We start from the raw sequence: 27,107 nt of genomic DNA, 5'->3' as shown, positions 1-27,107 counted from the left end.
CACCTAATAATAATACTGACCGTGTGCAAAATCCAACTGCTGACCCTCCGCTCCGCTGTCACACAACGGATCCCCGTCCGCGCTCCCTCTCTCTTGCCCGAAAAATAATTTCCATGAAGAAAACATCGCCTGACATTTAAATTTAAGTTCCCCTTGACAGTACAAATCTCAAGAAATCTGGATGTATTGCTCATTTGTAAACACAGCACTTAGAATCTAAAGGTTTATTAATTCAATTCATTTCAAATTCGCTTTATTGGCATGAATGCCACAACAACAATATTGCTCCAAGCACCAAGAACCACGAAAAGTATACCTAGCACAGCAAATAATAATAATAATAATAATAATGATAATAATAACAATAATAATAACAATAATAATAATAATAATAATGGTAACTTTGAACATTATCACAATTAAGTTATCAATCTGCGATATAAACAAAATGCAAACATTACAGACTTCTAACCATTTTTCTAAAAGTGTCTGTTTTTTAATTGAGAATAGTTTTTATATAAATTACACAAAAGGAACCGGCACCTTATCGTGGTGGAGGGGTTTGAGCACCTGAATGATCCGAGGAGCTATGTTGTCCGGGGCTTAATGCCCCTGGTAGGGTCTCCCAAGGCAAACAGGTCCTAGGTGACGGGTCAGACTAAGATCGGTTCACTCGCCCCTGATGAAAGTCATACTACCAAGGACGTGCACGTCGCCCGGATCGGCGTCACCGGGGCCCCACCCTGGAGCCAGGCCCGGGGTTGGGGCTCGCAGGCGAGCGCCTGGTGGCCGGGTCTCTGCCCACGGGACCCGGCCGGGCGCAGCCCGAACGAGCAACGTGGGCCCGCCCTCCCGTGGGCTCACCACTCGCGGGAGGGTTCAGAAGGGGCCGGTGCAGAGGGATATGGGTGGCGGTCGTGGGCGGGGGCCCCGGCGGCCCGATCCCCGGATGGTGACTCTAGCCATGGGGACATGGAATGTCACCTCACTGGGGGGGAAAGAGCCTGGGCTGGTGCGGGAGGTTGAGCGGTACCGACTAGAAATAGTCGATCTCACCTCCACGCACAGCCTGGGCTCTGGAACCCAACTCCTTGAGAGAGGCTGGACTCTCTTCCACTCTGGAGTTGCCCGCGGCGAGAGGCGGCGAGCTGGTGTAGGCTTGCTTATAGCCCCCCAGCTCAGCCGCCATGTGTTGGAGTTCTCCCCGGTGAACGAGAGGGTCGTTTCCCTGCGCCTTCGGGTCGGGGATAGGGCTCTCACCGTTGTCTCGGCTTATGGGCCGAACAGCGGTGCAGAGTACCCGGCCTTCTTGGAGTCCCTGGGAGGGGTACTGGAGAGTGCTCCAACCGGGGACTCCGTCGTTCTCCTGGGGGACTTCAACGCCCACGTGGGCGATGACAGTGTTACCTGGAGGGGTGTGATTGGGAGGAACGGCCTCCCCGATCTGAACCCGAGTGGTGTTTTGTTACTGGACTTCTGTGCTAGTCACAGTTTGTCCATAACTAACACCATGTTCAAGCATAAGGGTGTCCATATGTGCACGTGGCACCAGGACACCCTAGGCCGGAGATCAATGATCGACTTTGTGGTCGTGTCATCTGACCTCCGGCCGTATGTCTTGGACACTCGGGTGAAGAGAGGGGCTGAGCTGTCAACTGATCACCACCTGGTGGTGAGTTGGATCCGCTGGCGGGGGAGGAAGCTGGACAGACCTGGCAGGCCCAAACGTATCGTGAGGGTCTGCTGGGAACGTTTGGCAGAACCCTCTGCCAGGGAGATCTTTAACTCCCACCTCCGGGAGAGCTTTGACCAGATCCCGAGGGAGGCTGGGGACATAGAGTCCGAATGGACCATGTTCTCCACCTCCATTGTTGACGCGGCTGTCCGGAGCTGTGGCCGTAAGGTCTCCGGTGCCTGTCGCGGCGGCAATCCCCGAACCCGGTGGTGGACCCCGGAAGTAAGGGTTGCCGTCAAGCTGAAGAAGGAGTCCTACCGGGCCTGGCTGGCCCGGGGGACTCCTGAGGCAGCTGACGGGTACCGGCAGGCCAAGCGTGCGGCAGCACGGTCAGTCTCGGAAGCAAAAACTCGGGTCTGGGAAGAGTTCGGGGAGGCCATGGAGAAGGACTACCGGTCGGCCTCGAAGAAATTCTGGCAAACCATCCGGCGCCTCAGGAGGGGGAAACAGTCCTCCACCAACACTGTTTACAGTGGAGGTGGGGAGCTGTTGACCTCGACTGGGGACATCGTCGGGCGGTGGAAGGAATACTTCGAGGATCTCCTCAATCCCACTGACACGCCTTCCATTGAGGAAGCAGAGGCTGGGGACTCGGAGGTTGACCCATCCATCACCCAAGCCGAAGTCACTGAGGTAGTCCGTAAGCTCCTCAGTGGCAAAGCACCGGGGGTGGATGAGATCCGCCCTGAGTACCTCAAGTCTCTGGATGTTGTGGGGCTGTCTTGGCTGACACGTCTCTACAGCATCGCGTGGCAGTCGGGGACAGTGCCTCTGGACTGGCAGACCGGGGTGGTGGTCCCCCTATTTAAAAAGGGGGACCGGAGGGTGTGCTCCAACTATCGGGGGATCACACTCCTCAGCCTCCCCGGGAAAGTCTATTCCAGGGTACTGGAGAGGAGAATTCGGCCGATAGTCGAACCTCGGATCCAGGAGGAACAATGCGGTTTTCGTCCTGGCCGTGGAACACTGGACCAGCTCTATACCCTCCGCAGGGTGCTCGAGGGTTCATGGGAGTTTGCCCAACCAGTCCACATGTGTTTTGTGGACTTGGAGAAGGCATTCGACCGTGTCCCTCGTGGCATACTGTGGGGGGTGCTCCGGGAGTACGGGGTCGGGGGCCCTCTGTTAAGGGCCGTGCGGTCCCTGTACTGCCGGAGCAGGAGCCTGGTTCGCATTGCCGGCAGTAAGTCAGACCTGTTCCCAGTGCATGTTGGACTCCGGCAGGGCTGCCCTTTGTCACCGGTTCTGTTCATTACTTTTATGGACAGAATTTCTAGGCGCAGCCACGGGCCCGAGGGGATCTGGTTCGGGAGCCAATGGATCTCGTCTCTGCTTTTCGCGGATGACGTGGTCTTGTTGGCTCCTTCGAGCCGGGACCTCCAGCATGCCCTGGGGCGGTTTGCAGCCGAGTGTGAAGCGGCTGGGATGAGAATCAGCACCTCCAAATCCGAGGCCATGGTTCTCGACCGGAAAAAGGTGGCCTGCTCCCTCCAGGTGGGAGGAGAGTTCCTTCCTCAAGTGGAGGAGTTTAAGTATCTTGGGGTCTTGTTCACGAGTGAGGGAAGGACGGAGCGTGAGATTGACAGACGGATCGGTGCAGCGGCCGCAGTAATGCGGTCTTTGTATCGGTCTGTCGTGGTGAAGAGAGAGCTGAGCCGAAAGGCGAAGCTCTCGATTTACCAGTCAATCTACGTTCCGACCCTCACCTATGGCCATGAACTCTGGGTCATGACCGAAAGAATAAGATCCCGGATACAAGCGGCCGAAATGAGTTTCCTCCGCAGGGTGGCAGGGCGCTCCCTTAGAGATAGGGTGAAGAGCTCTGTCACCCGGGAGGAGCTCAGAGTAGAGCCGCTGCTCCTCCACATCGAGAGGAGCCAGCTGAGGTGGCTCGGGCATCTGTTTCGGATGCCCCCGGGACGCCTCCCTCGGGAGGTGTTCCTGGCATGTCCCTCCGGGAGGAGACCCCGAGGAAGACCCAGGACACGCTGGTGTGACTATGTCACTCAGCTGGCCTGGGAACGCCTTGGGGTCCTCCCGGAAGAGCTGGAGGCAGTATCCGGGGAGAGGGAAGTCTGGGTGTCCCTGCTCAGGCAGCTGCCCCCGCGACCCGGCCCCGGATAAGCGGAAGAAAATGGATGGATGGATGGATGGATATTTCAGCCATAAGCGGTCATATTGACCGCACATAATTTCGCGGGATATCATTCATTGTCTCTCTTGTCTCTAACTTTGTTAGCGGTCTCCAGCTGTGCGACTGTAACACAACATTATATGAAGAAGGACTAACACTAATAGCCTTACAGAACTGTTTACGACTCGAGACAATGTTATCATGTAAGACGTTTCAGAATAAATGTCGCGGCTTCAAATGCATCAAATTCCCACATCCAGTTACGCAGGCAGCTGTCCAGGGTGCTGAACCAGGTGACAGACAAAGGCTGCACTCTGCGTTCTGATGTTTGCTGGGCAGATCTGTCCCCCTTGCTTTCTCATCCACTCTGTTGTGGGAGATCTCCCACAGAGCAAAAGTAATACACATTTTTTATCTCCCCGCTCGGCTCGAGCCCTGCTGAACTCTGGCCTGAGCCACTTCACCCAGGAGAGCCTGCAGCTCCTGCTGACAACAGACCGGGGGAGGAAACAGACATTCCTTTGCTCAGAACATATCAGGCTGTGTCTGAATATGCACGAAGATCGGTATAACGCATTGGAGCAATTTTCATACAATTTCGGATATTTAGCATGATAAAGTAATTTCAATTCAACAAAGCCATTTGTCCAGCTGAAGCATAATGAGCGTTATGTAATTTTAATATGAAGTAGGCTTGTTTTGCGGTTAATCAGCCACATGATCCGTTCGAACCCACAAAGGAAAAAAGGATAAATGCGCAGCCTCCGTTTCCTTTCTGAATGAGTCCGTTTGGAGTGTGGCGGGGTCTTTGAAAAAAAGGGAAACCCCGCCATTACGATGAATTTAAGTCTATGTTCGGAACAGCGGGGTTTCGGAAAGGCGGGGTGTAACCCTTACCGGTTGCCGTTGCCATGTTCGCTTCCATAAACAGCTGTGACATGATGTCATCAATGATCAACTGCGCATGCGGGTCACTTCAGGAGCGTGAGCTGTTCACACTGCAATCCGTAGACAGGCCACATTTAAAGAGGTAATGTGAACAGCCAAACAAAAAATCGGATTTGATCAATAAATCGGAATTGTGCATTAAGACCTGCAGTGTGAACGCAGCCTTAGAGTGCCATTTTACACTTGAGTCCTGAGAATTTGTGAAATTTAGTCCTACTCTCAAACTTAAGAATAAAAGCTATTTATCAACTTTCTTAAGTCTAAGAATCACTACTACTCTCCCAGATATTTAAGAGACCTCCAGAGGTGTCCTAAGTGGTTAGGAGTTGCCAGCAGGGGATGGCACTGAGGCGAGATTGATGCCCGTTGCCTCACACGAAGTGCTTGCGCCTGGCTGCACCGCGTCAAAGCACAGGGAGAGTGCGCGTCAGAGATGCCCGGGGACACAGGAGACTCTCTTAATGCATCTCGATCCAAACTGAAACATAAAGAATATGGCTGAAATATCAGAAATGCTTCTATTGTTGTTATGGTTAAAACTTGAACAAACACACATTTTAGACATTTACTGAACAGTGGCCTGGCAATTATCCAACAACAATTACGCACGTATCTCTCTCATCAAAACACACCTAGGAGCAGCGCAATATCCCTAGAGTTGTAACAGGAATAATTTGTGAACTCACCCTTTTGAAAGCAACTCGAGCTTCATCGCAGCTGGATCCTGGCCAACACGGAGATGCTGGGGTTATCTTCTCCAAGTATGCGCTGCACAACTTCTGCAACTGCGCTCAAGTCTTTGCCAGGTGGTCCTCCACCTGCATAAGAATATAAAAATGAATTAATTAGATATGAGCGAATAGGGTGGCATGCAAGCAAATGAAAAAGAAGCACTACATACCAGTGCGCATGGAGCAGGCCTTGAAAGCTGCGATTTCAGGTCTGCTTTTCGAGAGAACGTTATACCACTTTTTCTCGCAGTCAGCTGGTGACAGATGGCTGAAGGCTTGAGAAGTGTATAGTTGATTCCCTATGTCTTCCCATGCCTGTTTTTTATCGTGGCTGGTAAGCGTTGGGCTGAACTTGCCTTTAATGATGAGCTTCCTTTCCTCAACTAGCTCCACTAAGAACAGTATCTCCTCCTCTCGCCAATTGCGTTTTCTTTTTGATTCCATGTTGATTTCTGTATGTGGTTGCAGTAGGCCAGTATATATAGAGCCACCCACACCAGTTTCAAGTTAGTTGCCTAATTAATTAACGAAAGAAAAGGAAACATGTATTTTTGATTAATTGCCAATATGTTTTGTATTAATTTGTAGATTATTGTCAAAATATACACTCCCATTGTCCACTTAAATATTTCTAAAATATTTCTTTATTCTTAGACAAGGGATTCCCTTCCGTGATTGGTCATTTCTATGGACACAGAAGTGACGTCACCTAAAATTCCGTTTACGGCACATAGTAATGTCGTAATTCAGCTCTGAGAGTGACACTTAAGATTCAGTCCTACACTTCGCTGAAAGTGTGAGTAAGACGCTTGATAACTAACTTTTAAGTGCAGCTTTCAGCGAAGAATTTTTTTACTCATAAGTCAGCTCTTAGCAGGGTTCTTAGGAGTAATTCTAAGAAGCTTGATAAATACGGCCCCTGCTCTGTGCACACTGGGACAAATGAGCAGACAAAGTAAGAACTTACGGTATAACATATGCCAAATTTACAAGAAGGCCTAAATAATAAATAATATGCCTTGGACAATTTTCTACAAAATGTATAATGTTTCTCCTACTCAACAAAGCACACAATTTAGGGATTTTCTAAAGGAATCAAGGGAATTTCTCTCCCTTTTCACCTCCTTGCTGGTGTCACGTGTATTGATGCGGCTGCTTTGACCTACAGCATGTTGGTGTCCAAGTTTGCCGTCCTCTGTTCTCTATTAATAGCCATTAGATATAAGTTATCCTTTCCATTTAAATTAATACAAAAAACGTAAACGTTACTCACCGTTTACCATGATATCATTATACAGATTGACCCCTCAGTACCCAACTGTAACTGACTCCTTATTGAGTAGCTGATGATGAAGTTTATTAAAAAATAAATAGTTATGTAAAAGTTATCTTACTCTTTTGATCACTGTTCTGAAATAGTTTTTTTTATTTATTTTTAATTTTTTAATAAATAACCCCAATCAATTCAGGCATGAATGAACAACTTCCAGTTCAGTCAGACAGCTCACGTTTGAAATGTTTATTACAAAGCAGAACATAGTTAAAGTTTGGCGTCTAGGCTCTGACCTCATCACTCCCCACAGATATGTTTACATGAGATATTGGGGAGTGATGATTAAATATATTCCCCCCCGACAGAGCCTGCAGGTGGATGCTGGGGCGGCGGTGGGGCTGAAGGAGCAGGCAGCGATGCTTGTGCAGGGCGTCAGCGGAATGACAAGCCAGAGGGAGAGAAGGGACATTTTGCAGCTTAAATAGCCCGCCCAATAGAGAGGGTGCGTATGTTAGATGGTCTGGAGAGTGAAGCATGTCATGTGTGTCTGTGCAGCTCGAGTTGACTGACTGAACTAGCTCGCAGGCGTCGCTTCATTTAATCAAATCCACCTCCAAATTATGCCCCAGATAATGTAGTTGTTTTGAAAGATACAGATAATAGAGTTCTTGCTCCTCCTTATTTGTATCTTAACAAGTACTCGAAATAAATTATTTGTGTTCTTATAATTTTATATTTTTTATGATTGAGCTCAAAACTTGTTGAGGGGTTAAACAAGAGCAAAATTAAAAAAAATACGTATGTCACACAGCACTGTGCAGTGAAATCACAGTTGTCCTCTTCAGATGGGTAACTTTTTGAAACCACAGGTCCTGCCTCAAGATGTCACTCTTTTTGCTATGAGCTATCCCTACCAGCTTTGGCTATCACTCATTTTTCATTTCATTGCACCAATGCAGCTGTTACTCCTACGTTGGCCGCCGTGGTTACTCCCAGACTGTGTCTCTGGACCGTCAGGGCTGCCTCTACCACAACACCGTCCAGCACGAGCTGCTCCACGCCCTCGGCTTCAACCACGAGCAGTGCCGCTCCGACAGGGACCAGTACATCCGGGTCCTGTGGGAGAACATCCAGCCTGGTGTGTTCTTTGGCCTCCACACACACACAAACACACACACACCACACACAGGCACACACACACACACAGCAGTAGAATGATCCTAATGACACACAAATCTGGGGCTGTTTACCGCTTCATCTGCTGATTATTTTCTCAATGAGTAGAATAATATTTTTGTCTATGAGCAGTGAAAAACACCCATTATTACTATACGTTTGAAGGAGAATTATTGAATGTGACTGCAACAGTTGAAAACCCAAAAATATTCAGTCTGATATTATATGTGCTGAGTTCTTAGTCACTCAAAAGCACTTTAGCACATGGTATTCTGTCTTGGTGCAATAGTGAAATCCAGTTTCTTTCACCTGAGGCAGCTGGCAAAGGTCAAGCCCTTTCTTGCACAAAAGCACTTTGAAACAGTAATCCATGCCTTCATTACATCTCGGCTGGATTACTGTAATGCACTTTACTTTGGAGTCAGCCAGTCCTCCCTCACACGTCTCCAGTTAGTCCAGAACGCTGCTGCTCGCCTCTTAACTGGAGCACGTAAGAGGGAGCACATTACTCCCATTCTGGCCTCCCTCCACTGGCTGCCTGTGCATTTTAGAGTTCATTTTAAGATTCTTTTATTTGGTTTTAAATCTTTAATTGGTCTCGCCCCGCCTTACCTCTCTGAGCTGCTCCATCCCTACGCTCCTGCCCGGTGCCTCCAGTAAGCTGACCAGCTGCTCCTGGAGGTACCGAGGTCTAAGCGGAAGCTCAGAGGGGATAGAGCTTTTTCCATTGCCGGTCCCAAACTTTGGAACGTCCTCCCGCTCCATGTCAGACAAGCCCCCTCACTGTCCATTTTTAAAACGCATCTTAAAACCCATTTTTATTCCTCGGCTTTCAACCCAGCATGAGACTCTGCTCTTGTTTTAGTGTTTTAGTGTCTTATTGTTTTAACATTTTTATTGTTTTATAGTTTTTATTTATTTATTTATTTTTGTTTCCTATGTTTTATGTTTCATGTTCTATTTCTTTTCATGTACAGCACTTTGTTCCAGCTATGGCTGCTTAAAGCGCTTTATAAATAAAGTTGAGTTGAGTTGAGTTCTCTGACCAGTTGTTGTGATTTTTCTCCTCTCAGGTCTGGCGTACGCCTTCGACAAGATCAACACTCTGAACCTGAACACTCCCTACGACTACAACTCTGTCATGCAGTACCACAGGTTGACAAGGCTTCTGTTCTTTGAACATCTCTTTATTCAGAACGACATTGATTGGTTTTATGATTATTTGATCATGAAACTTTGTCTCCTTATTTATAGTAAAAGTAACTTTTACCAGAGGTGTGGACTTGAGCTGACCTTGACCTGAGATTTGACTTTAATTTAAAGACTTGAGACATGATGACTCAGAAGACCTTTTTAATTTTGTATTTTCTGTTTGTTTATATTTCTACACTATATTTCAGTGTGTTTAAAAGGGACAGGGAGAGAAGTGAGAAGTGATCAAGAAATATACTTATACATTGTGTTTTTACTGAAAAATTGACCATTAATATAGTCACTTTATAAAGAAGTACGACAAGAGTACCGCAGGTAAGACTGCAGTATCTTAGGGAGGAGAGAGGTGACTTGACTTTCAAACTTAAAGGTCCAATTCGTAAGAGGCAGATTTTTTTCAAGTTGATTTTTGAGTCTCATTCCCAACTCCTCAAATATCGATGCATTAGGATTGTTGGCCGAGATGGTCGCCACCCCACAGCATCAGTATTTGACTAGTTGGCAATGAGATTCAAGGAATCTACTTTTCTTATACATAGATGAGCAATCGACCTGAGTTTGCTTCTAAGAAAGAGACAGTATAAAAAGGATTGGTTCATAGCGGCATGTCAAGCAAAAGATTCCCCAGAGCTGTCGACATTATCTTTGGACCTTTCTCTTATTCATACAAAAATTCTAGCAAGTAACAACTATATTATTACACTGATACTCTATCCATGTGATCAGTGATGGGATGTAACTAAGAACATTTACTCAAGTACTGTAGTTCAGTAAAATTTTGAGGTACTTTCACTCTTCTACATTTTGGAGGCAAATATCACTCCACTTTTTACTCCACTACATTTAGTTGATAACTATAGTAATCGCCCGGCCATTAATCGGTGGACTGTATAAAAACACGCAAATATACCTACAATGTTCTTTTACTTGTACTTATGACAAAGTACATTTACGGTACAGTTCTGACCTTTGTCTTCATCACTGTGTGTTATATTGTAGTCATTTTAAATCAAAAACATTAAACAACAACCTTTAAACAATACAACTATTTTATTTTATATACAACTAAAAATAATTCAACCTCTGTTCTCTTCATTGACTGCAGGTACGCCTTCTCCGCGAACAACCAGCCCACCATGGTTCCTATCCCCAATGCCAACGTTGAATTTGGCACAGCCACCGAGATGAGCAGGAATGACATCATCAGACTGAACACTCTGTACAGATGTAACCCATAACTCGGCTTGTAGACATGTTTTACCTCTGTTGCTGTAAGTGTTGCCTCTCTAAATCAAATTTTTGGCTTGGATTGACATTTTGTTTGTTTGTTGCTTCCATTGACATGTTGGTTGTTTTTCCCAATACGTGACGAAAGAAACCCTGACAACGTTACAACATTCTGACAATGTTTTCTCACACTTTAACAAGACATTATTGACAATAAACCGTCAAACAGTAAAGACTTGTTGGTCGTTTTTGCACTTTTAGACGCTTTTGGACTACAATCCAGAGTTTAAAACTGAAGTTTGAGCAATTAAAGTCTCAAAGCAGCAGAGTCTGTATATATTAAATGTCCAGTGTGAAGGATTTGGGGGCAGAAGTTATGATATTTCTAAATACATTTCATCTGTGTATAACCATCTGTAAATAAGAATTGTTGTCTTTTATTTACCTTGGAATTAATCTTTTGCATCTACAGAGCAGAGGGTTGTCTTCCACAGAGTCTGACATGTTGCACTGTTTTGTTTCTACAGAACCCCAAAACAGCCTTAAGGAAGGAGAGATGAGGGGTGTTCAGATGGTTGCAACCTGCAACTACACCACTAAATATAACAAAAAATTACACACTGGACGTTAAACACTGAATCAAACGACTGCTTCTAAAGTGAAAGGAATCATTTGAACTCACCCAACTCTTTTTAACAAAATTTGAGCTCATTGTTTATGCTTTAGGGTACATTTAATGTCTGGCTCAGTCTCACTTCCCCTAAAAAATAATGAATAAACCCACTGTACACTACGTGCCCAACGTCAAACAGCAGACAGACAGGCAGAGATTAGCTGGTGAAGAAAGTGGAACGTCAGGCAGCTGAAGAGCCAGATATTTTTCTCAGGAGTCGGTAAAGTCTATAAATATTGGACAACATTAGGTGGACACAAGCATGACTTCCACGGGATGATAATATGACTCTGTTGCTTTTGGATGTGAAGCTTCTATGGAAGCAAATCTGCACCATATTTCAAATTGAAATGGATTAACAGAAATGCGTTTTCATTTTCAGAATATAGCTGCCTTTTTTACTTATAAATGAAATAAATAATAAATCATCCAAATTTTCTTTTTCTTCTTCCAGACTGCTAATTTTGTAACTTAATTTAACTGAAAAAGAAAAGGACAATTTCATTTTCAAAAGATGCCCCTGCAAGTAGTTACCAAAATTCAATTTGAAATGTCAGATTTGAAAATTAAAATGCATTAGCAGAAAGGCTTTTTCATTTCATTTCATTTCATTATTTGACTCATAAATAAAATTAATAATAAATCATCCACATTGCATTTTAATTTTCTTCTTCAAGACTGCTCATTTTGTCACACAGCTAAAAAGAAAACAAAGAGGACATTGCTTTTTCGTTTTTATGCCCGCCCCCGCAAAAAAGAGTCCAAAATTCAATTTGAATTCGCAAACCAGGAGAGTGACGTCATTGGCTTCTCTTCTTCTTCAGCCCCCAGTCTGACCGATCGTGCTACGCATCTAAATCGTTAGAGGGCGGTGTACATACTCGGCGCTAGCGCAAGAGAAGAGACAAGAGGAGAGTGTGAAGGTTGTGTTGGTAGCATATACTGTGGTACATGTTTTCAGAAATAGCGGGGAAATCACCACCATGTCCAGTTCTGTACTGCGGTCAAGCCAGCCATGGTTCGCGTTTGCCATAAGATATCTACAGTATATCTCTACATCTATAGTGACACGCACAGTCAGAACCAGTGTCATGCTGTGGCCACAAGGGGGCGCCAGCTGTGAAAATTGAAATTGTGAAAATAAAATTGTGAAAATTGTTGACGTTGCGCCCAGCTTTATAAGGAGGACCTCCTTATAAAGCTGGGCGCAACGTCAACTATTTGATCTTAAACTTCTTCTCCCGCTCCCAGAAGCAAGCTCTCAGACAGCAGGTGTAGCTGAACTAGCATACAGTTCACAGTGCGAGCTAACTACTCGGTCCACGAACGCTACGTTACCTGAAGCTGCAAAGCTATCTGAGTGTTAACAGCTAGACTGTCCCCAAACAGTAGCTGCTTCCACCCCTTACCGAGCTAACAATATGTTGGAGCTTGTACCTTCCCTCACCATGGAAGACGTCAAGCTACCGGCAAGGATTTGTGTGACAAGATATCGGGGGCAGACAACCACTCTGTTTATGCTGCGTGCCTTGGGCTGCAACACACCACACTAGCATCCCCGGCTTCTTGTGAGCATTGCGCACGCCTGTCCATTAAGACCCGCCAACGCAGACTAGCACGCCAAGCTAGCCTGTCGACAGTGGACCCCATGATGGGGGTAACCAACCCCCCGTCATCCCTACGGGTGCCAGCTGGGGCGAACAGCTCGATGCTATTGCTCCACTAACTGACCACGATGACCCCGAAGCCTGCCTGATGGCGAACATGGCGACATCGCGGGAGATGCTTTCGACTCGGGGGATGAGTGCATTAGCCTCGGGTTTGACAATGATGACGAGGACCTGGACTGCTCCTTTACCCCCTCGATGGCTGCAAAGCCGTTGCCCGGGGGCGAGTCAGGCAGCGGGTCTCCAAACCCATCCGCCAGTTCGGACCTGCACGATGTCTGCAAGAGAGCTGCAAAGCTTGGCATCGCGTGGCCGGAAACCCTCTCCGAGGCCACCACGTCTCGTTATGAGGGCTGCCCAAGGTAAAAGAAGGCTGCCCAAGGTCAAATCCTCTACCAGACAGTTCCTGCCGGTCTTCCCTGAGTGCATGGAGGAGGCAACCCGGTCCTGGAGCGATCCTCTTTTCACCAAGAACTTCGTCCAGGGAGGCTCGGCGCCAGTGTTGGGAAGATTACTTTGGAAATGTAGTTGGTTACAATTACAAGTTACCCTGTTGAAAATGTAATCGTAGTGTAACTATTTCAATTACTTTCTCAAAGTAATGTAACTAATTACATTTGATTACATTTTGATTACTTTTCTTAATTTTGAATGAAATCTCTCAACTGCTAACCATTTTCACATTTTAAGACCTATAGTGTGATAGACCTTTCAGTTCAAAGGTTTAACCATATATTATGAGTCTGACCTTAGGCCTGTACGGCGAAGGAGGCTCACTTCCTCACTAAATGGAGCGACAACGGGCTGATTTCAGCCATGAGGAGCAGGTTGTTTTAATGGAGAGAGTATGAGCGATACAAAAAAGCCTGATCACAGCCTGAAGCAACAGTGTTGCTGCAAATATGACAAGAGGAGGCTGATTTTAATTTCTGACAGCTCTACACTGAGCTGCTTTTAAATATGAAGCTTTAGAGCAACAACAACTGTTGTTTTAAACTGTGTTTTATGTTGTTTTCATATATATTTCACTGATCGCAATTATAAAATGCCAGTGTGTGTTTTATTGAAAGCGAGGCTGGGTTTGCCTTTGAAAATAGGTTACAGTGGGTTTTTTAGGTGCTGTAGCTACAAGCAAATCTCATGTTGTCTCTGTACAAAGACCTTTTTAAATGTGAGAAAACAGAGTAGACCTACTCAAGATTTGCGTTTGGGCAACACATAACAGGCGAAACAATTAATTTATTCATGGCCACATTAAGTTAAATTATCTGTCCTGCTGCGAGCGCACAACTTCTTTCAGTGGTGACTGACTGTATATAAAAGTAAATAGGCTATAGCCTAATAAATGACCTCCTGACGCGAGTCGGATCAACAGCTGAGCAGCGTATCCCCTCAGCTGAACATCTGTAGGCGGACACGCTCAGAGAGAAAGTAAACAGCATCGGATCAGCGCGATCTCTCCCTCCGTACAAATGCTCCGTTCTGATCCAGCTCCACTGGACTTTCAAAGTAAAGGTGACGCCAGCTGTAAATGAGTTAAATAGTGACACAGCGGCGCTTTTATAGCCGATTTTATGATTAAAATCTGAACAGAACCTGGTCGGGACCAGGTTATGAGCTAAGCATAAGTTACCATGTTGATCTAGCTGGGTTGTCTGTATTAAGTGTTTTTCGTATTTCCAGCCCAGGAACATCTTGTCCGCCGCCGACACTGTTGCTGCTGAGACTGCCACTGTACGGTTTGTCGGTTGAGTCGAATGGCACATGACCAGAGAGAGCCAATCACAAGCGTCAGTTTTGGAAGGAGGATGTTAATATGAAAAAAACTAAAAACAAACATGAATCCAGGGGGGGCGAAAAACTATTTGATAAATCCGAGCTTTTGCGGCGATTTTTCAAATGTAACTTAAGTTGTAATCATTGAAATTTCCAAAAGCAACTGTAATTTAATTACATATTTTCTCCCAGTAATGTAACGGATTACAATTACGTACATTTTGTAATTAAATTACGTAACGTCGTTACATGTAATTCGTTACTCCCCAACACTGCTCGGCGCTGGACTGGGCCGACATGGAAGAGAAAGTTTTCTCCCACCTCCCTCCAGTCGAGCCTCTGCTCTCCTCCCACCTCCACCCTTTGAACAAGTCCACCATGACAGCAGCGAGCCCTGCTCTCCCGTCAAAGGCCGAGTGTTTTCAGTCTTCACTGAACTAAAAGGGCTACAAAGCAGTGGCCATGTCGGTGAGGGCCCTGAACGCATCATCGCTGCTACTGGCCTACCAGGCTGAGCTACAGGATGAGATGTCAGCCTCTCCTGCCCCAGCCCTGTGGGATGAAGTGTGCGTGGTCACGGACCTCTGCCTGCGTCTACACAGGCGCGCTGTCCAAGCCTCCGGAAGACCCATGGCCCTGATGGTCACTCAAGAGAGAGCTAGGTGGCCCACCCAGATTCAACATGGTTTCGCAATCGAGGGCGCAGGGGGAAAAAGCTTGTATTCTGCAGGAGGAAATCAACTCTCTGCAGATCAAAGGAGCTATCCGAATAGTACTGCTGGAAGAGAGACAGAGCGGTTTCTATTCAAGGTATTTTCTGGTCCCAAGGAAAGGCGGGGGCCTGCGACCCATATTAGATCCGCGTGCTCTGAACAAATACATGAGAAAGTACAAGTTCAGGATGCTGACGCACACAGCTCTGATAAGAGTTGTGCACCCAGGCGACTGGTTCATATCCATAGACCTGAAGGACGCATACTTTCACATCCCTATCTATACCCCGCACAGAAAATATCTCCGATTTGCTTCCCAGGGCATAACATATGAGTATATAGTGCTCCCGTTTGGCCTTTCATTAAGTCCACGGGTGTTTGTGAAATGCACCGAAGTGGCCATTGCCCCGCTAAGAGAGAGGGGAATGCGCTTAGCGACATACATAAACGATTGACTTCTAGCATCACAGTCTCCCAAACAAATTCAGGCTCACACCAGACTGCCTACGTCACATCTGGCCGCCCTGGGTTTCACGGTGAACTTGGAAAAGAGTGTTTTGTTCCCAACTCAGAACATCACATTAATCGGTCTGTCTCTGGACTCGTTCGCACACAGAGCGCGTCTGTCAGCAGAGAGGGTGGAAAGCCTTTTGGGCTTGTCTGACACTTTTTCACAGAGAGACGTGGCTAAAGTTCAGAATATGTCTCAGACTGCTGGGGCTAATGGCATCGGCCTTGACGGTCATTCCGCTTGACCGTTTGCACATGAGACCTTTTCAGCGGTGGGTGGCATCACTCAACTTAAACCCGACATGCCACGGACAGCGCCAGGTCTCAATCCCCACGGTGTGCATCCTGGCTTTGCGCCCTTGGAGACGCACAACTTTTCTGACAACAGGAGTTGGATGGGAACCATGGGACCTATCCTGATCAGAAAGGCCATTACTACGGACGCCTCTCTAGCGGGCTGGGGAGCCACCTGCGAGGGCAGAATAATAAATGGCACATGGAGCCCACAGATGCAATTGTTTCACATAAACTGCCTGGAACTCCAGGACAGGCCAGTGACTGACCAATCGACATGCCGTGCACCTACTTTTACTGGCTCGGGCCGGCGGGCCATGGGTTATGTCAAACCCTGCTCCAAGCTGTCTTATGCCATTTTATTTTATTTACACAAGCCATCAACATTGAGCCATTTTGAAGTTATTCTTTTTCTGTTAGATTTAGATGAGGCGTGTTTTGTTTCGAGACATATGAGCCATTTTGAGGTTTTCATCATGTTGTCTTAGCCTATTGATACAATTTGCACTGTAGCTTTGCACCAATTTCGGTGTAGCCTGTGTAATGTTAGAGTTATATATTTATGTGTTTTGTGTTCACCTACATGCCCATAAGATGCATCGAGGCTGGTATTATTTTTTGTATTCTTGTTTTTCTTGTCAAGTGCTCTGTGGCATTTTTCATGATAAAGAGCACAAAAGAAATACCTGTCCTCCATAGTAGAACTTTATGTAGGCCTATACACATTTAGGAAATGAGACGTAAAAGTAACGAGTGACGTTAAAAGTTACTTTCCATAGAGGGTAACTAAGTAAAGTAAGGGATTACTTTTTTAAGAAGTAACGAGTAACGCGCAAACACTACTTTTTAAAAGTAACTTCCCCAACACTGGATGTCAGACGAGAGAGGGCTGAAGCACGTAAGGCCGTCAGACGTGAGGGTTGGAGATACTTTCTGGATGGGCATAGGAGTAAATGAGGAGCTGATGCATTTCTATTTTCTTGCGAAAGTAAGTTGCAAAGTCATCAGCAGTAAGGGAGGAGGACGAAGGGGGGGTGAGGAGAGTAGAGAACAAGGAGAATAGTTTGTTAGTCATTTAGTTGTTTTACAAAGCCCAGCATCCATTCATTAAACAGGTGTCTTTGGCCTTCAGTTTCACAAGGTCACATGTTTTTTCCAGAATAATTCTTGCCACCACTAGCAATCTTTTTTAAAAACTTAGTTAAGGTGGGAATCGGCAGCATGTTTTCAAGGCAATGTGCATCTTATCACTCAGGTGGTGTTTTTTTTAAGTAGTTGACAGATATACTGACAACTATAAACAGCCACTGCAGCGGCAGCATCCAGGTGTTAACACTGTACTCCTGCAGGCTGGTAACATGGCTTTCTTCAAGTGCACAGTAGGCCTCCTCGTCCTCCTTGTGGTCTCTGACTGCTCCTGGGCTGAAGAGAAGGTGAGAGTATTTTTGTTAAGATTTGATTTCCACTTAAGATTAAGTGAGGATTAAATGTGTGACTTCTTACTGAAATATCTTGTTTTTGCTTTGCCTTTGATTCTGTTCTTTGAATTTTACATTTAAAATCATAATTCACATCCCATAGATGTGCTAAATTAAAAGGGAGGGTGTGAAATTATGCAAAAAACTTTTAGGTAAAATATAGATTAAAGGAAGAGTCCCCCTGAATTTTTGGTGTGGGGGGGGGGGGGGGGGTCATAACCTTTAAAACCAATCCCCAGCTACTTCAGATACTTATCAGAATGCTGCAACGCTGTAGAAAAGTTGTGTGGACTATGAAACTTCTGCTGACTTTTCATTGACATTGGATTGTGTAGATAATGACTTAATTTTAATTTTCTGTTGAACTGTTCCTTTAAAGTTCCTTGAAAGCACCACTCTACATTAACACATTTAACTTTTTCAATGGAGTCATGACTAATGTGCGATGTTATCTCCTTGATTAAGGAGGTGTCTGTCTCTGAGCGCCTGTGGAGGGCAAACAAGGATGTTGGTGAGACCCATTTATTCTTATTTATGTTCACATAAGCGGGGCAGTGTACATTGATAAACATTGTTGTACAATCTGGTCCATAAGCAAATTTTCTTTGTTTTTTTAAGTTTGGCTCATTATCAGTATCATTCATCAGTCATCAGTACTCTCACTAAGTCCTATTATGTCCTCCTCCTACAGTTCGTTCAGATAGGGAACCCTTAGTCATTGATGACATCGCTTACGACAATGAAAATGACAGAAACGCTGATTCCTGCACCTCCAACGGCTGCATGTGGCCCAAATCTGCTGATGGATGGGTCTATGTGCCCTACTTCATCGCCTCACATTTCAGTAAGTAAACAAATTCAGAAGAATAACATTATTTGTTTCAGGAAGCGACCAAACAGTTCACAGGACAGTGCCCTCTAGTGGCCGTACCCAGTATCATGCCAACTGTGTGATATACCCTTCTGTCAACTGTGTTGCTGTAGCTTTTTCCTCTCAGGTTTGGCGTATGCCATCGACAAGCTCGACACTCTGAACCTACTTGTAAAAACAAACATGGTCTCATTCCATGCACATGTTACCATCAGACATAAGTGCCAAAAAGTCACACTTGACTAAAAGTAAAGGTGTCATATTACTTTGAAAATCACCCAGATGAATAGTACTTAACCCTAACCCTCTCTGCACATTTGTAACCAAATATATCAAGTAAACATGGTGAATTAAAAAGTGCAGTATTGGCACAATATAAAGTATAAAATATCAGAAAATTAAAATACTAAATACAGTACAAATACCACAAAGTTGCACTTGTGTAATTACTAGGGCTGTTTTTATGGAGCCAGAATGGTGACTTTAAAATTTGGCATCCAAAAAAAAAAATTGGCACTTGTATTGAAAACAGTTGTATTGGCATTGAAACAAGTATTGGCACTGAAAAAAGAAAGTAATTCAAATAATTCAAATCCGAAAATCTTATCATTTTATTTTATTGGGATTTTTTAGTATTTTTCAATGACATTACAATGTCATTTTTTTTCAGTGTCACTGATTTTCAGTTTCAACTTTCTGTCACTGTTTTGGCGTCGAGAGGGAGGGGCCTGAGGGGAGGGGCAAGTAGAGCGTGGTTTGCATATCATTTGAGAAGGTGATGGCAGCAGCCTGCGGGAAGGCGGGGCTGGACGGCCCAGCCATAATACACCATTTAGGGCCCGTGTGCCAGCCGTCTCTGAGCAACACAGAGTCCAACTACCTCGCGGACTTTTCTTCATGCTCTCTCCTGATGTGTCCAAGTCTCTGTGTATCTGGTTCTGTCCCGGAGCTCCCGAGCCCCGCTCCTATATGCCTATGGAGTGTGGTAGTAGTACCGGTCCACACAACGGGAGGGCTGCGTTTTTGGAGCCTGCTATCAAAAAAAAAAAAAAAAAGTTTGACGATCAGTCGACTACCGCAAAATCTGACGAGTCTGATTCGACTATGAAAATCCTCAGGCGAAAACATATGGATACCAGAATGGTGACTTTAAAATTTGGCATCAAAAAAAAAAATTGGCATTGAAAACAAAACCAGTACTGAAAAAAGAAACATTGTCATTGTAACACTTGTATTGAAAACAGTTGTATTGGCATTGAAACAAGTATTGGCACTGAAAAAAGAAAGTAATTCAAATAATTTAAATCTGAAAATCTTATCATTTTATTTTATTGGGATGGCGAATCCGCATACTTTCCAAAACGATGACGCCATCGCCCCACCCCTCGACCTCTTGCCTCTGACCTCTGAACCCCGCAAAGTCTCATAACAACAACAACAACAGTGGCGGACTATATGCTCGTGTTCGTTCCGCAGAAGATATCGAGCTTTCTTGCATCTTACTTGCCTTGAGTTGAGTGTGAGTCGCAGCAGCAGTTCGCCCGTGTGGACGGGGCCTTAGTAGCCATTGTGAGCCAATAAATCCGTAAATGCTAACGGTCCTGTAGTGTGCTGCTCACCTCCGCTCATTTGGATTGTGCAACTGCAGTGGGTGATTTATTAATACGTAGTAAGAAGCTAAGACTACCGTTTAAACGCACACATCATTTTGAACTCTTTATTAACAGAAAGTAGGTAGATTTTGTATCAAAATAGGCTTTTATATAACGAAAAAAAGACATTCTATGTAACAATTTATGCTCAGCGGCCGTGGGCACCCCCATGTAGCCAAAAAGTACGGTCTTGTTTACATAACAACATTTTTGGACCATTCGACTACGAGGTTCATAGTCGAATCAAACCTCTCCGAATCGAATCGTCGAATTGTCGACTATTGGAGGTCAGCCCTCGTAATTACAAAACTTGAGTAAAGGTACTTGATAATATTCCATCACTGGCAATAGTAAATCTGCAACTTACAGCTAAATGACTTGGTTATGTGTAGGAGAAGATTTTGGTTTTGCTGAAAGTAAATTCCTTTTGTCATCACTGTCACTGAAGACTGTCAGCTTCGCAGGACACATAAAAATGAGGATCAGAGTTTTAAAACGGTAGCCACTATCATTACTTGACCTTAAAGGAGAACTTCGGTCGATTTAAACATGCAGCTTCATTGCTCAAGCTACCCTTGACTTGCGAGTACCGAAGACGCGAACAAATTTGGTCCAGCCATTACAGAGCTCCGTGAACGGAGATGTAGCATTGAACGCTAACTGCATGGGGTCAGAACTTCACGCTGTGTTTTAAGCATCTTAACATGCTCCACATCTCACACCAGAAGTTATGCAACATCAGCAGACACCTTAGCACACAGCACTGTAACGTGTATGACTCAAACTGAATAAAAAAGTAGTTAAAACTGTGTGTTTGTGCAAGGAGCTACTTACCTGTTTGTTGACATCCGTGTGTTCCGGTAGCTAGACCAAACTAGTCAATCCGTCGAGCGTGCACTTACTCCCTCACTGGCGGAGACGGAAACGTATTCCAGCATTTTCGTGTTTATGTTCATAATGTACATGTCCATGTTACAGCCTGTCATGAGCCATGAGCCTTACAATAGCCTGTTAAGCCTGTTAAGTGCACACTCGATGGATACGCTAGTTTGGTCTAGCTACCGGAAGACGCGGATGTCAACAAACAGGTAAGTAGCTGCTTGCACAAACACACTATTTTAACTACTTTTTTATTCATTTTGAGTCATACACGCTACAGTGCTGTGTGCTAAGGTGTCTGCTGATGTTGCATAACTTCTGGTGTGAGATGTGGAGCATGTTAAGATGCTTAAAACACAGCGTGAAGTTCTGTTGATAGACTTTCTTTGTAGTTGTAGAGAGAATGAACAGACAACACATTTTGTTGTCTGTACGCTGTAGATGTGTTTGTGTCTGTATTCAGGGTTCGTACACATTTTTCAAGGTCAAATTCAAGCACTTTTCAAGCACTTTTAAGGGTAATTTACAAAATTTTCCAGCACCTTATCGCTGGGGTAAAATACATATCCACAGGAATATATATACTCATGATTATTTTTTCACTTTTTATCACAATTGCATTATGCTGTAAACATCTAAAATGATGTTTCATGATAGCAAAAACTTTAGAAATTAAAGGAGAACACAAAGTTTTATCCAAAAAAAGGGAAGCCACTTGGCGTTCTTCAGGTACACTTGCCCCGGGACAAAGAGAGACCTGAGAGCACCTTGTACTTTTCTTTTTTGACATAAACTTTTATAAGCTTTTCGCTTATTCATCAAAGTTTATTAATATTGAATGTGTCATCAGTCCAAATTGCATCAAATTCACCTTCTCGTCAGCCATCCTTCTCTATTGTTACCAGGCTGCGTGTGTGATGATACACACAGACTGATTTTATTTTTAGTTGCTAAGACACAGAGTTATAATTTCAAGCACTTTCAAGCACTAAAACTAAAATCCAAGCACTTTTCAGACCTTGAAAACACAACATTGAAATTCAAGCACTTTCCAGGATTTCAAGCACCCGTACGAACCCTGTGTATTACACCTGTGTGTCTTCTCACCTGCATGCCTCAGCCTCTCGTGAGCGCTCAATCATTGAGCGTGGCCTGGAGTCCTTCAGGGACGTGTCCTGCATTCGCTTCATCCCATACAGCGGCCAGAGAGACTACCTGAACATCCAGTCAGACAGCGGGTAATACACTGTGTGTGTCTGTGTAAACTACATTCAGTTTATCAAATCAAACCTGTCTTTGTATTTTTATGAAATGTAAGATAATGGATGGCAACTGATATCAGCTATCACAGGTAAAATGTTTACTTTAAAGGTGTCTTTTACCCTTTCAAACAAACAAAGGGAAAGTCACATTGCACAGTTTGTCATACCACATACAGTGATATGAAAATATTCTTGATTATGTTTTGAACATATGCCGACATAATTGGGATCCTTGAAAACTTTTGTATGAGGGCTGAGTAAATACTCTGAAACGAGTATCCAGTGCAGATATGAGTGTCATCCTCGCTGATGTAAGAACTGGGGGTGCTAATGAGAGTTAAGGCAGGCAAGACCAATTAAAGATTTGTTTTTAAATCTTTAATTGGTCTTGCCCCGCCTTACCTCTCTGAGCTGCTCCATCCCTACGCTCCTGCCCGGTGCCTCCAGTCAGCTGACCAGCTGCTCCTGGAGGTACCGAGGTCTAAGCGGAAGCTCAGAGGGGAAAGAGCTTTTTCTATTGTCGGTCCCAAACTGTGGAACGTCCTCCCGCTACACATCAGACAAGACCCCTCACTGTCCCTTTTTAAAACTCATCTTAAAACCTATTTTATTCCTCGGCTTTCAGCCCAGCATGAGACTCTGCTTTTGTTTTAGTGTTTTATTGTTTTTATTGTTTTAAAATTGTTAATGTTTTATTGTTTTTTATATTGTCTTTAATGTTTTTATGTTCTATTTCTTGTTTATTTACAGCACTTTCTCCCAGCTATGGCTGCTAAAAGTGCTTTATAAATAAAGTTTAGTTGAGTCGAGTTGAGTCAATTGGACACCGTTCTGAAATAGATTTTTTTTTCCTAAATTGATAAACCCTGTCAATTCAGGAAAAAATTGACAAACTTCCAGTTAGTCAAATCCACTATCGAATTATGTCCCAGATAATGTAGTTGTTTGGACAGGTACAGATAAAGGTGTTCTTGCTCCTCCCTATTTGTATTGTGTATCTTGTATCTGTACAAGTATTTGAAATAATTTATTTTGGTTTTTATCATTTTAAATTTTTCATGGACCTGAAACTAAAGCTTTTATGAGCTCAAAACTTGTTGAGGGGTTAAAACCAGAGCAAAATAAAATACTCAGAGCACTGAGTAGTGATTATTTGTATCTTAACAAGTACTCGAAATAAATTATTTGTGTTCTTATAATTTTATATTTTTTATGATTGAGCTCAAAACTTGTTGAGGGGTTAAAACAAGAACAAAATAAAAAAAAATACGTATGTCACACAGCACTGTGCAGTGAAATCACAGTTGTCCTCTTCAGATGGGTAACTTTTTGAAACCGCAGGTCCTGCCTCAAGATGTCACTCTTTTTGCTATGAGCTATCCCTACCTGCTTTGGCTATCACTCATTTTTCATTTCATTGCACCAATGCAGCTGTTACTCCTACGTTGGCCGCCGTGGTTACTCCCAGACTCTGTCCCTGGACCGTCAGGGCTGCCTCTACCACAACACCGTCCAGCACGAGCTGCTCCACGCCCTCGGCTTCAACCACGAGCAGTGCCGCTCCGACAGGGACCAGTACATCCGGGTCCTGTGGGAGAACATCCAGCCTGGTGTGTTCTTTGGCCTCCACACACACACACACACACACACCGCAGTAAAACGATCCTAATGCACAAATCTGGGGCTGTTTACCACTTCATCTGCTGAATATTTTCTCAATGAGTAGAATAATATTTTTGCCTATGAGCAGTGAAAAACACCCATTATTACTGTACGTCTGAAGGAGAATTGTGACTGCAACAGTTAAAAAACCCTAATATATTCAGTCTGATATCATATGTGCTGAGTTCTTACTCACTCGAGATTCAAATGCCCTTTACCACATGGTTTTCTGTCTTTTCTGACCAGTTGTTGTGATTTTTCTCCTCTCAGGTCTGGCGTACGCCTTCGACAAGCTCAACACTCTGAACCTGAACACTCCCTACGACTACAACTCTGTCATGCAGTACCACAGGTTGACAAGGCTTCTGTTCTTTTAACATCTCTTTATTCAGAATGACATTGATTGGTTTTATGATTTTTGATCATGAAACTTTGTCCCCTTACTTATAGTAAAAGTAACTTTTACCAGAGGTGTGGACTTGAGCTGACCTACTTTTCTTATAAATAGATGAGCTATCGACCTGAGTTTGCTTTTTACAAAGAGACAGTATAAAAATGATTGGTTCAGAGCGGCACGCTGAGTCGTCATTTCAGAACAAAGCTTCCCTAGAGCTGTCAATGTTATCTTTGGACCTTTCGCTTATTCATACAAAAATTCTACCAAGTAACAACTATATTATTACACTGATACTCTATCCATCCTATCCCTAAACCTTACCAAGTCTTTTGAGCGTAACCCAAACATGAACCATGGCTATGTCATGTCAAACAGTATTGTCCTGTTGATAGACTTTTTTTTGTCGTTGCAGAGAGAATGAACAGACAGCACATTTTGTTGTTTAATTGAGACGGTCTGTTGGCTGTAGATGTGTTTGTGTATGTATTACACCTATCCATGTTATCAGTGATGGGATGTAACTAAGTAAATTTACTCAAATACTGTAGTTAAATACAATTTTTAGGTACTTTCACTCTTCAACATTTTGAAGGCAAATATCACTCCACTTTTTACTCCACTACATTTAGTTGATAACTATAGTAATCGCCCGGCCATTAATCGGTGGACTGTATAAAAACACGTAAATATACCTACAATGTTCTTTTACTTGTACTTATGACAAAGTACATTTACGGTACAGTTCTGACCTTTGTCTTCATCACTGTGTGTTATATTGTAGTCATTTTAAATCAAAAACATTAAACAACAACCTTTAAACAATACAACGTTTTTATTTTATATACAACAAAAAATAATTCAACCTCTGTTCTCTTCATTGACTGCAGGTACGCCTTCTCCGCGAACAACCAGCCCACCATGGTTCCTATCCCCAACGCCAACGTTGAATTTGGCACAGCCACCGAGATGAGCAGGAATGACATCATCAGACTGAACACTCTGTACAGATGTTAAACACACTCGGTTTGTACACGTTTTACCTCTGTTGCCTGTATAAATCACATTTTTGGCTTGGATTGACTTTTTGTTTCTTTGTTTGTTGCTTCCATTGACATGTTGGTTGTGTTTCCCAATAGGTGACATAAGAAACCCTGACAACGTGACAACATTCTGACAATGTTTTCTCACACTTTAACAAGACATTATTGACAATAAACCATCTCATTAAAACCTTGTTGGTCATTTTTGCACTTTCAGACACTTTTGGAGTTCAAAACTGAAGTTTGAGCAATTGAAGTCTCAAAGCAGCAGAGTCTGTATATATTAAATCTCCAGTGTGAAGGATTTGGGGGCAGAAATTGAATATGATATTACAAAATACATTTGTGTCTAACCATCTGTAAATAAGAATTGTTGTCTTTTCGTTACCTTAGAATTAATCTTTTGAATCTACAGAGGGTTGTCTTCCACAGAGTCTGATATATTGCACTGTTTTGTTTCTACAGTACCCCAAAATGGCCTAAAGGAAGGAGAGATGAGGGGTGTTCAGATGGTTGCAACCTGCAACTACACCACTAAATATAACAAAGAATTACACACTGGACGTCAAACACTGAATCAAACAACTGCTTCTAAAGTGAAGGAAATCATTTGAACTCACAGGAAATGATCACCCTACTATTTTTAACAACATTTGAGCTCATTGTTTATGCTTTAGGGTACATTTAATGTCTGGCTCAGTCTCACTTCCCCTAAAAAATAATAAATAAACCAGCTGTACACTACGTGCCCAACGTCAAACAGCAGACAGACAGGCAGAGATTAGCTGGTGAAGAAAGTGGAACGTCAGGCAGCTGAAGAGCCGGATATTTTTCTCAGGAGTTGGTAAAGTCTATAAATATTGGATCAGGTGGACACAAGCATAACTTCCACGGGATGATAAAATGACTCTGTTGCTTTTGGATGTGAAGCTTCAGCTGTCTGCTGACACATTAGCATTACTTTTTTTAAGGGCCAAAACAACCAGATGTTTGATGATTTAGCGTAGTGTGAAAAATTAAAATGTAACCATGATGCCATGAACACATAACACACAAACTCACACTGCTATTTAAAGTTATGGATAGTGACTGAATGCACCTGGTGCTGTGCTGTGGCTGGTTAACACTATACATAAAGAAGAGGCTCAGAGAATAGAGAAGCACTACAAGACAACAATCTAACTAATAACCTAGATTTTAAATATAGTCAGCAGCATTTTGTGTAAAATAAGACTGGTCACCTCCAACAGTTGGAATATGGACAAATCTGAATATGATCCTTTAAGCTGGTTAACAAATACCATCTGACCGGCGATGAAAAATCTGTCAAGTCCGTAAGTCGCTCCCAACTTCTGTCTATTCCAGTTTAATGGTAACTTTTCTTTGTCCGTCAATCTCCTTCATATCTACAACAAATTTCTATCAACCAGAAGACCTAATATGCATAAAATATTATTCATTAACCTTCATAGACATAAAATGTTACAGACCTATGGAAGTTAAATCATGTCATTAATCAAGAGCATAGATTTTTAGTTTGAGAGCATGATTTCATTCCTTTTCATGATAGAGTATTTTTCATTCATTACACGAGCGAGGGTGCCGGCCGGGCCAGGATGCGAACCAGTGTCCCATGATGCAAAAAGCATCATAAATTGATGTTGTTAACCGCTGTAATATCGTCACAAACATACTAACCCTTTAGTATTTATACTATATAACATATCCCGCTGCCTGGGTAGCTGGCTATTGGCTAATATGGCGAAAATAGAGTCGCTATTGTTCTACTTTATGTTG

At 43.7% G+C, this 27,107-nt stretch overlaps 2 protein-coding genes and 1 long non-coding RNA gene across 4 annotated transcripts in view; 2 read left to right on the top strand and 1 right to left on the bottom strand.

The window, feature by feature from the left end:
* LOC115586108 (high choriolytic enzyme 1-like) overlaps window positions 1–25,500 on the top strand; it is a 29,797-nt gene extending 4,297 nt beyond the window's left edge. For both annotated transcript variants that reach the window (XM_030424887.1, XM_030424886.1), the window contains exons 5-9: window positions 7,781–7,959; window positions 9,071–9,152; window positions 10,315–10,434; window positions 25,278–25,293; window positions 25,407–25,500. In XM_030424887.1, coding sequence (XP_030280747.1) covers window positions 7,781–7,959; window positions 9,071–9,152; window positions 10,315–10,434; window positions 25,278–25,284 — 388 coding nt within the window. In that variant the 3' untranslated portion in view covers window positions 25,285–25,293; window positions 25,407–25,500. The remainder of the gene's footprint in view (window positions 1–7,780; window positions 7,960–9,070; window positions 9,153–10,314; window positions 10,435–25,277; window positions 25,294–25,406) is intronic.
* LOC115586116 (uncharacterized) lies at window positions 4,942–6,743 on the bottom strand. Its single transcript, XR_003984817.1, has 3 exons — window positions 5,719–6,743; window positions 5,504–5,635; window positions 4,942–5,295 (listed from the first exon to the last, which is right to left on the bottom strand). It is a non-coding gene; the product is annotated as an uncharacterized LOC115586116 (long non-coding RNA).
* Window positions 17,372–25,500, top strand: LOC115586107 (high choriolytic enzyme 1-like). The gene is made up of 8 exons (XM_030424885.1): window positions 17,372–17,502; window positions 18,013–18,058; window positions 18,239–18,391; window positions 22,070–22,187; window positions 23,643–23,821; window positions 24,144–24,225; window positions 25,158–25,293; window positions 25,407–25,500. The coding sequence occupies exons 1-7, from the start codon at window positions 17,428–17,430 to the stop codon at window positions 25,282–25,284; spliced, it is 780 nt and encodes a 259-aa protein (XP_030280745.1). The 5' UTR covers window positions 17,372–17,427; the 3' UTR covers window positions 25,285–25,293; window positions 25,407–25,500.
* Window positions 25,501–27,107: the final 1,607 nt, after the last annotated feature.

This window comes from Sparus aurata, chromosome 8, assembly GCF_900880675.1.
Source record: "Sparus aurata chromosome 8, fSpaAur1.1, whole genome shotgun sequence".
In the NCBI taxonomy this organism is placed as follows: Eukaryota; Metazoa; Chordata; class Actinopteri; order Spariformes; family Sparidae; genus Sparus; species Sparus aurata.
This window is presented reverse-complemented; position numbering and strand designations above follow the sequence as displayed.